Source organism: Verticillium alfalfae, genomic scaffold (assembly GCF_000150825.1).
Source record: "Verticillium alfalfae VaMs.102 supercont1.4 genomic scaffold, whole genome shotgun sequence".
In the NCBI taxonomy this organism is placed as follows: domain Eukaryota; kingdom Fungi; phylum Ascomycota; class Sordariomycetes; order Glomerellales; family Plectosphaerellaceae; genus Verticillium; species Verticillium alfalfae.
Genome location: NW_003315035.1, coordinates 1,014,828 through 1,025,306, shown reverse-complemented (window position 1 = coordinate 1,025,306; position 10,479 = coordinate 1,014,828). Strand labels below are relative to the sequence as shown.

General features: G+C 56.3%; 2 protein-coding genes across 2 annotated transcripts in view; one reads left to right on the top strand and one right to left on the bottom strand.

The window, feature by feature from the left end:
- Positions 1 to 5,254: 5,254 nt before the first annotated feature.
- Positions 5,255 to 7,302, bottom strand: VDBG_03739 (fumarate reductase; the record flags this gene model as incomplete). The annotated part of the gene is made up of 4 exons (XM_003005740.1): positions 5,255 to 6,785; positions 6,846 to 7,083; positions 7,154 to 7,209; positions 7,265 to 7,302. 4 exons carry the CDS (start codon positions 7,300 to 7,302, stop codon positions 5,255 to 5,257), a joined length of 1,863 nt encoding a protein of 620 aa, XP_003005786.1.
- A 2,259-nt stretch (positions 7,303 to 9,561) lies between these two features.
- Positions 9,562 to 10,479, top strand: part of VDBG_03738 (transcriptional regulatory protein SIN3) — a gene marked incomplete at both ends in the record, with an annotated part of 6,721 nt that continues 5,803 nt past the window's right edge. The window contains 2 exons of the mRNA XM_003005739.1: positions 9,562 to 9,984; positions 10,170 to 10,208. Coding sequence (XP_003005785.1) covers positions 9,562 to 9,984; positions 10,170 to 10,208 — 462 coding nt within the window. The remainder of the gene's footprint in view (positions 9,985 to 10,169; positions 10,209 to 10,479) is intronic.

Below are 10,479 nucleotides of genomic sequence, written 5' to 3'. Positions count from 1 at the left end.
TAGTAGACAAAGTATACAGAATGAAGAATAACAGACAAGAAACGATAACACGACAAAAGAACAAGTAAGATATAAGGATGGGTTCAGGCGGGACCTCTAGGGGGGAGTGGGTACCTCTTTAGGTACATAGTGCTAGGTGATACTGGACGAGTTCGCTGGGTGACGGGTTACTTTGAACTGGCCGTCAGAGTGGGCTGCATAGCTATAATGAGAAAAAAAATAGAACAAAGAGTGTATAGGCCCTCGAGGAAAGGCGAGCAAGCTGGTAGGTGACTTCGACGGGGGGCCACGGGGTGGGCAGACGGAAGACGGGAGACGGGGAAATGTTGACGTGGAGGGGGGCGGATGCTGATGGGCATGGGAATGAGAAGGGGGAAAAGCCAGAAGCGAGAACGAGGGGGGACACTGCAAAGCCTCGCACGCGCTAGGCACCTCACCAGGGCCACCTGGAGGAGGGAGGTAGGCAGGTACCTGGAGACGGTGGGAGAGACGGGCACACACACCACTAACACACCCTCGAGTAGGTACACACACATACACTGAGATAGAGGGGCCGAGAGAGAGCGAGAGTAGAGAAAGAGAGGGTCGAGGGATCAACGAGGTTTTCTAGGTAGCCCTGCCGCTGTGTCTGTGATTGGACAGGGGGACGAGCCCTGCACAGTGTCGCCCCACCCAGACCTTTTCCTCCCCTGCCCCCGCTCGACGCCCCAAAATTCATCCCAAGCCTCAAGGAGTCAAGCCTGACCCGCTGAGACGGGCCCCAAAGAGGAATGGTATGTCTTTTCCCACAGCTCTTGGCTGGGCTTGATGAGGAGGGCGGGAAGCATTCGAGTCTGCCATGTACCGCTTTGTCACTCGAGACCGCTGCCACAGTCAGTAGGAAATGGCACCTTGCCCCAACGGTCCAAGTCATCCATGTTCACACGAATACCGCACCTCTTTTGGACTGACGGAACAGACTTTAGCATGGCAGACCCAGTACCATCGAAAACCGACTACCGGACGCCATCTGCCATGCCAGCGTAACACGGACTGAAGAAAGCATCATCACATCCCAAGGATCCAAGGCGTTGCGGCGATGGGCCGCAATGTGGCGCACGACAGGTCGCGAGGTAAGTCATGGCGCCTTGTTCAGTACCTACCTAGGCAGGTAGGTACCTTACGTACGTAGTCGTTAGAAGCGGTGTTGGTCATGCTCCAAAAGAAACGCAGTCACACGCCATGCGTCTATGTGGGCGTGTGAGGTGGGCTGAGGACAGGAAGTGACAAGACTCGACCAACACATTACGACCTTGCCAGTGCATGTTTTAGGGGGCTTGGGGGGCAAGGGAAGGCCGTGAGGTGTGACAGGAACGCCTCGCCCCAGAACCTGTTCGTGCCATTTGGAGACGACATGTCAGTTGGTGAGTATTTTGGCCTGAAATGTTAGGCGGGCGACCTATCTCCTCGTCCCGCCTACCACCACCACCCACCCCTCTGATTGCACCGTGACTTTAGATGCCATGGACACTGTCCATACCGTCCATCTCGTCGCCAATCATGCTATGTCCACCCATCCTTCTGAGGGCTGGTGAGGGGTGGCCCGCGCGCTTCCTCTCGCACCCTCTCTCCCCCCCCCTCTCTCTCTCTCTCTCTCTTCCTCTCGTCTCCAACTACCTGTCTCCCTTTCAATTGAATTTCAGGTGTCTCGCAGGCGGGCTGGGCGACCTAGTCAGATTCCCGAGACGCGCAATTCCCACGACGTGGTACCCGATCTCTCGCTGGGCTGAATGTCTCAAATGCACCCATGATTCGTGATCACCTAGGCAGATGCCATGAAACATGGTTCGGATTACTCGGTCGGGCACAGCGACCTGGTTTTTGCACCGACCAGCAAAGAATGCTGCGCAAGGTTGAAGGTGGTAAACCGGCGAGGCTCCTTCTCTCGGTCTCTCTCTCTGTGTGTGTGTGTGTGTGACCTTTACTCGGCACCAAACACAGCAAACTGTCGGCCAACGGCGCACGATGTGGGGCAAAAGCGTAAACCGTAATAAGGTACGCAGTGCGTAGGGCCCGCCGCCTGAAAGGTGCACTCATACCATGTGCATTTTCCCTCGAGTCTGATAGTCTGGAGGCAGGCAAAGAACAGCGGATGAGTGCCGTTCTTCCAACCCAAGACTCACAGTGCGGAGTCCTCCGCCTCATCCCCCCTGCCTCTCCTCGTCCTCCTGCACACACGCTCACGGTGCGCCGGCATCTGAGAGGGGAAGGCCCTGGCCAGCAAGTGGAGAGTCGCGGAGTTTGCGGGGGAAGAGGTCCACATCCGAGGTACCGCTGAAGTACACAGTATCGCGCTACCGTAAAGACCCGGTGCATCGGTTCCTGCCCCCTTGACCGACCCCGTGGGCTGGGCTCATACGCTGCCACTAACCACTCTGCTCAGTGCCTGTTTCCCTTGTCTTCGTCTTCGTCTTCGTCTCTGCCCACCGCTGATTTGATGGGCGTGGCGATCAGGGTCGACCAGGGGCTGCCATGAACTGGTCTCTGCCATGCATGCCTGCCTACCTGCCTGCCTGCCCGCCTGCCTGCCCGCCTACCGGAGTCATTTCATTCAGACCATCACGACAGTGCTTCCCGCTGTGATGAGACGAGACTCAGACGAGACAAGCAGGCGGCGTTCTTGGCTTGCTCTTGTCTCGCCAGTGCTCGTGGCGGGCGTAGCCATGTTCCGAGGTTGGATCCCGGCTGGCAAGGCTCGTACATCGGTTCGAGGCATTCTTTTCTTTCCTTGCCATCACTCACTCTCTCGTGTGAATCAGTTCATCGAGCACGCGCGCACAGATTGCTGGTCGTCCTTTTTTCTTCCTTCTCGAAACAAGCTGACGTTGGCTGGTACGCCATGTCATGTACATGTGTGCAGTCTTTCCTTGCCTCACTGTTTTACCCAAGTATCTATGCTTATGTAGGTACCTACCTACCTGAGGTACCTACCTACCTGAGGTACCTACCTACCTGAGGTAAGGTGACGTGAGGTAGACGTGTGTGGTATAGCACCCCAGGCCTAAGGGCAAAGCAATGTACCGACGCCGACTAGGTTCTCGTCCCTGGACCGCCTCCTTTGCGTGCCCTCGGCGAACACGTAACACAACGAACGACATCCTGGACGGCCGCCCGTGAGCGTCATGCCATACTTACCTTAGGTAGGTACTCAGGACCACCTGTCTTCTCTTCTTCCCTTCCTCCTCCCAGCCTTGATTCGCCCTGTCTAACCCTCGCCCATGCAGTTCGGCATGCCGGAATCCCAGCACCACAACTCGCCGCAAATCATCTGCTCGCCGCTACACAGGGGTGCCTCTGCCTCTAACAACGCCCGACACTAGAACGAAGCAGTAGCCGCAACAGCCACATCAGCCAGGCAATGTCCGCAAGGCAGGCGGGTGGGCACTCAGGCAAGGCAAGCAGGCGGGTGGACAGACCATCAGACAAGCTAAAAAAAAAACAAGCTGTTTCGGTAAGGAACCAGTCCAGCCCAGCCCGCCTACCTGCCGTGCCTACCTGTGCCAGGACCTGATGGACGCCCCCGGCATGGCCAGGTAAGTGGTCGGGGTACAACGGCCGTCTGTGAGGGGTGACTCTGGCAGGAGAGTTATGCGTTGAGCCGGACTACACTCATCAGCCCTGTCGGTCAGAGCTCTGCGCCTCGTTTGTCTTGACCTCTTTTCCTGGCGCGCGCCACCAAATGGCCCCTCGTCCTGTCTCTCGTAGGAACAAGCAGCCAAGACCACGAGCACGCGCCGCCCGCCTGTTGAGAGATTTGGTGGTCATTCGTGAGAATAAGGGATGCAGGCCAAGAAGGCTTGCGACGTAGAGAGAGCAGACCTTTCGCCACCTCTTGGCCTTTCTCGAGGCGTTGCTTCGGCGGCACAGGCGCGGCCGTGTAGATTGCTTCCTCTTTCTGGGTCCCTCTATCAGATTAACGACAGTGCTGGCCTTGATGATCCCAAAGATCGTGTTCGGCCCCGTTAGAACTTGGAGCTTATGTCCCAGGAGGGAAGCGCAAAGCTAAGCACGACCTGTCATTGGCAACACATTTTTTGGGTTGGGATCATGCTGCTTCACTGCATTTGTGGAACCGGACTGACGATGGGGATCGTGCGGGCTGGCTGCGCATGTGATCTCGTCGTGCTTTGCAGAGCGGTCACCAGCCTCGATCTCACAGGCTAGTGAGTGGTATCAGAGGTGTGGTTCCCGAATCCCGAAGTCGAAGAGCAATCCAGACCTGTGCTCTGAGATGCAATTTCGATGCGGCATGGCCCAGTAGCGTCTCCAATTTTGTCGGTCTCTCTGATGGGGGTTTGTAGACTTTCTGCCCAGCATTTGTCGTTCACCAACACTTGTTCGCCTCTGGAGTCCCCCAAGGTGGCAACTTGAGTCAAAGACGTCCGAGGCAGGTCAGAATCATGAATAGTGTCTCCGATACCGGTCTGGGCCATGATTGATGTCATCCAAGCTCAGCAAGTCGAATTAGGTCGAGGAAGCTCACGCAGCCAAACTCGTGACTTCGAAAGCTTGTCCTCTAGACATACATGTGCGCCGAAAAATGATCACGTGAGGAATTTCCATGGCTCAAGCTGAACGAGACCTGCCTGCCTGCATGTGTCAGCCTGGACTGACCCAGGTGAGTCAGCGTATCCTAAATATCCTGGGTTCATTGACGACTCCGACATGGAGATTGAGGCAAAGAGTACGTTGGTCGATCACGAGGGGGGCTCTGCTGAGCCTCGGCCCTGGGCCCACTTGGCCGCAGCGCTTCCGGCTCTCCAGTCGACGCGGCCGAGGGCCTTCGCTTACCAACCCGACTGGCCTTGCCTTGCATCAGTGGCGAGGCCCAGAACAACTAGAACCCAACTTGAATAGCATTGTTCCTTGGGAGCCGTGGTGGTGGACTCGTGGGCTAGCAACGATCACGGCGCATGACAGCGACATGAGCGTCGGGCCGTGACACGGAACAAATTCACAGACATACTGTCAACCATACGATTATCAAAAAAAAAAGAATTGAAAGTTGAAAGCCTTGGAAATTTGGTGGTCTGGGCATCCAAAGACAACACCACGTACGTATCTATCAATACAATGCAACACGAGCTGCTTATAAGCCCGCGTTGTTGCGCCACCGAGTATTTCTCCTCTCCATTCTACTCAGTCACAGGTATCTTGTCGCTTCGTCTTGCCTCCGCCCCTTGATCATATATCATTGCACCGTGTTTCGTCTCCTTTACAGCTCCAGCGTTGGCTCAACGCCCTTGACACGGCCAATAACCTGCTCCGGCGCGTACTTGGGGATGACCTCGTCGTCGTGCAGCATCTCAAACTCCTCAGTAGCGTCACGGCCCATGAAGTTCATGATGGCCTGGGGGCCACCGGGGTGCTCCTCGAGCCAGTTGGACAGGTCCATGACGACACCCTTGACGACGACCCAAAGATCATCCTTGGTGTTGTGCTTAGCAATCTCCTCCATGGTGAACTCCTTTTCGGGAATAGAGAACTCCTTGGACTTACCAGCCTTTTGGGCGTCGCCGGTAGGAGAAGGGCCAGCGGCGGCGGTAGTCTGCTGCTGGGGGACGTCGCCCGAGGAGCCAGAGACGCCACCGTTCGCCCACTCAACCGTCACGCGGCCAGGCTGAGAGGGGTCAAGGTGCAGGGAGATCTGGCCCATACGAGCAGAGGCGCCAGTGGCACCGGTAAGGGCCTTCTGGAAGAGGTAGTTGCTGGCGGTGTCGCCGGCAACACGGCCGTAGACTACACAGCCCAAAAGGGAGGATCCACCGAGACGGTTGGCACCGTGGACACCACCGGCAAGCTCACCACAGGCGAACAGACCATCGAAGGGCTTCTGCTCCTGGTTGAGGACCTGAGCCTTGTCGTTGATCTCGATACCGCCCATGGTGAAGTGAAGCACGGGCTCCATGACAGCGACGTGGAAGTCATCATTGATGTCAACGGGCAGGTTGTGGAAGAACTTCTTGCCCCAAGGGTCCTTCTGCTTGCCATCCGCAATGGCGTTGTAGGTCTGGAAGGTCTTCTGGAGGTGCTCAGGCTTGCAGCCGATCTCCTTGGCCAGCTCCTCGCCAGTCATCTTCTTCATCAGACCACGGCCAGAGTAGTGGCGGGTGTGGAAGTCAAGAGTGTTGGAGGCCTTGGAGTTGAGGATGAGGCGGATGGGGAACTTGTTCTTCTCCTTCTCCTTCCACATCATGCCGGAGACGTAGTCACGGTGACCGAGCTCATCGCAGAAACGGTCGCCGTCAGCGTTGAGCAGCAGGCCACCCTCACCACGCAGAGCCTCGGCAGCGAGGAACTTCCACTTGGAGCCAGGGTCCTTGGGATCGACGAGACCGGTGGGGTGAACCTGAACCTTGTCCATGTCGATGCCGTTGCCGCCAATAGCCATGACCATCTTCTGGCCGTCACCAGTGGCGTGGGAGCCGTTGGTGGTAGCGAGGCCGAAGGTGTCTGGCCTGTGCTGCTTCAGCAGCGATGAATCGGTGAAATCGGCAGCATAACCACCGGTAGCCAGGACGACGGGGCCATCGAGGTCCTGCTCCTCGCCGTTGTGCTCGTACTTCACACCGGTGATGGTGTTGCCGTCCTTGTTAAGGCTGACGACGCGGGCCTTCTTGATGATTTGAACGCGAGTGGGCTCGGTCTCGGCGAGCTCCTCGAGCCTCTGCATCAGGGCGTAAGTGATGGCCATGCCGGGGAACTTGGCATCGTGGCCACGGTGGGTTCGGGGCTGGGAGTGGCCACTGCGAGGGGCGTTCAGTATGTACATAGCATCGAGAGCTCTGGCTTTGATGATCACTTACCCGAGACGGGAGACGAGAGTGAGATCGAGGTTGAAAACATCCTGGAGCCACTCAACGGCAGCAGCGGACTTGTAGGTGAGGACCTTGATGAGGTCGGGACGAGCCTTATCACGAGCGGACTTGAGGGTGTCGTCGTAGAACTGCTTGACGCTGTCGGCGACGCCGGCATCGACCTGTGTCCTCGTCAAAGCACCGTTGATGCCGGAAGTGGCCTTTGTGGAGTTGCCTCCGAAGAAGCCTGGGCCGAGTGGCGTTAGTGTGGGTTCTGAACACATGGGTCATCACAAGTGAGAGAGAGGTCAACTCACCCTGCTTGTCGAGAACGACAACATTGCCGCCAGCGAGGTAGATGGTGTGCGCCGCACTCAGGCCGGACACTGGGAAGCACGTCAGTTAGGCGTTGATTCATGCAGGAACACGTGAAACCGCAGCCGCCGGCGATGACGACAAGGGCCATGGCGCGGGGGGAAGATTTCTGTCCTGCCAAATGGGCGTGGGGAGCAACTTACGACCACCGCCGACAACGATAACGCTGGGGGCCATGTTGACTGATGTGTGTGGAAGTGAAGATGGGGAGGGAGAGTCGGAAGAGGAATGGGATGGAAGGAGTTCGAGGGGAGGAAGAAATCAAGAGGAGGATGAAAGGTATGGGAGGGGAGGTTTATGAGGAGCTGGAAGCGACAATGGGGGAATGCTGTCGCAGTCGCTGCGCCGAGGACTAAATGCTGAGGAGCCGGCGCTCGGGCTGGACGCAGCTGCTGCTGACGGTGTCGGTGCTGGGGCGACGATTCGTGAGCCGAGGTCGACTGGGGCTGCTTGCAGGGGGACGCCTTTCGGGCCTCTGGGGCCTTTTTGGGGGGCGCGGTTTGGCGCTTGAGGGGGGAAAGGAGGGGCGGTCGGGGCGTCTGGGGCACCTGCCGATTGCCGGTTCCAGTTAAACTCGGCCTAGCTAGCCAATCCCTCACAATACAATGGTCATGGATATGTGGCGAATGGGATGGAGGGGACCTCGTGAATGAGCCGAAGCCTGACAGGACTAGTTGGGAGTATCGGGAAGCTGTTTGGAAAGATACTCTTGCGCGCCTTTGTTGCTCAGTCCGGTCATGCCGCTGGTGAACCCCAAATTTGAATGGGTTGACCCTTTTTAAAGCCAGCATGAACCACTGGAGCCTCTACGCCAGGGACCGCAATTCGCATCAATTCAAGCCGAGCTGTCTTTTGCGGTTTCGCGTGCACCTCCGCCGAGGTCGCAAGTACCCAAAAAAAATGGACAGACCATGGGTGGGGGTCAAAGGGGGTCAGAAACCTCTGCAACCTGGTTGGGGTTATTCCCCTACCATCTACGTGCGTGCTCATCGTCGTGTGCTCATCCGTCGTGAATACCGATCGCAAAAAGCTTCTGATCTCAAAATGTGCGACACGGGGTGTTTTCGACAATCATGGGGAAATCGGCGCCCAGACCTGACCCATCTCCAACTGTCCGACATGCGCGCGCTCCATCCACAAGTTGGTCGTCTGGCATGTGATTCTGCTCCTCTCCGTCACTGCTTCCGGCCAGTCCTGGCCCAACTCCGTCCCTCCCCCACACTGAGACTCGTGTCGTGTGGCCTCCCAGTCGCCGCGTCAGGTGACAGACCCAAGCGGAGCCCCATCCTCAGCTGCAAGTCTCCAACACCTGCCGCATGATGCCCTCTCCCCCGGATTATTTGGTCGATGCTTGCATGTGAAAGTCGTCTAGAACCAGCGATGAATCTGGGGTAAACTGCCGTCGGGACAGGCGCCTGTCATCATTCATGGATGGGAGATCACATGACGGGATTAACGGCGAGCGCTAGCTTGAAGCCGGCTTGCAAGACTTGGCCTTGCCCTAGAGAGCCCTCTCTTCGGTGTACTGAATCACTGTTGCGCGACCTATCGAATTGGATGAGTGCTGCAGAGCGACAGACAGATCACGACTCTTTGGCCCTTGTTGTTTACCTGGACGGAGATGATGCAGCTGCGCAACCGGCTGACGCCAGCAAAGATTCCTGCCACATGTCAAATCCCTGTTTCCGTGCCCGTATTTGAGGACATGCCATGTTCTTTCGTGCCTGCCACATCTCCTGCTATGGAAGTTTCTTGATTTCAGCAGCGAGCGGTTTCTTCCTAGGCATGTCCAAGTTCTATCTGCTCTCCCTAATATTGGTTCCTTCAATTCGAATCTTTGTCATGGCTGCACTTGTCAATCAATCTCCAATGCCATGGCTTGCTCCAGTTTTGGCGTGGTTCGCAGTGCTGCGATGCTCAAGCAACCAAGGCTACTCGTCTGGTCAAAGTCCAGGGACGGCGAAAAAATTCCTTCATAAAGCCAAAGAGGCCGCGGACGGAGAGTGTGAAGCTGGGCAATCGCATACATCTTTGTTGCTGGTGCCATTGCCCCTTCGAGGATGATGTCACCGTGCGACGACCAATCGCGGCTCAGCCTGCAGATTTGGATGCGTTTCCTCCCCAAAACTACAAACCCCAACTGTATCGCAAACCACTGGCCAATTCTTTCTCCGCCATGACACACACATCATCAGGCTTACGGGGAACCTAAAACCTAGGAGCCATTATGAAAGGCCTCGCTACTATCGTCTTCCTGGCATCAACGTCCCTCGTCGCCAGCCAGCTCATCCGCACCCCTCATCTCGATACTCGACAACCCCCGCAGCACCGTGACCAGAAACCCCTCAACATGCCCGTGGTTCCGCCCTCCAACCCTTCGGATCCGCACCCTCCTTCCGGACAGGGGAGTGTCATTCTCTCCGATGTTCTGAATCGAGATAAAAGCATCAATATTTTTGCAGGATTTACGCATGACATTGAAACAGCTGCCATTCGTCTTGATGATTCAGGCAAGAATACAACAATCCTTGCGCCCCTCAACTCCGCAGTCGAAGCCCTCCCGCGCAAGCCCTGGGAGGACCCTGAAGATTACAACAGACTAGGCACAGATGCCTACGTCGGCGACGATGGTCAGGAGAGGGCTTCACGGAATCTGCGGCGCTTCGTTGAAGCGCACTTGGTCCCTGTAAGCCCCTGGCAGGAAAACCAGAAGGCCCGCACAATCGGCGGCGATGGCGAGGTTTGGTGGGAGAACAAGGACGGCACCAAATTTGTACGTCTCAAGCCTTCTACAACCGAAAATGAGGCCCAAACTCATGTAACGACAGATTCAACCGGGCAATATTGAGGTTGTCAGCATCGCAAGCACTGTCGCCAATGGCGAAGTGGTGAGCAAACCCCCTTACGATGTATTGTGGTTCAGGCTGCGTTGACACTCTGAATAGTGGATAATCAAAGGCGTCCGGAACTACGCTTTGTAAGAACTCTGCGGGCTGGGTAGGTGTCAGTATCCAACGAACCCGACAATCGGATTGCAATAGGATACCCACACAATCGATAATGATTGATGAACCATGATCAACGAATGACCTGTCTCGAATCACTGTGACATTGTAAACAAATTGCTGTTCGACAAATTCAAATACTTCCTACTACTGTAGCGGTTCAATGGCCATTCTCGGCACTCCAACTCGTATTGAACTTACTCTACTAGAACAAAATCTCATATTTCGTGTCACTAACAAGGCTGTCAAATCGCTTCACATCA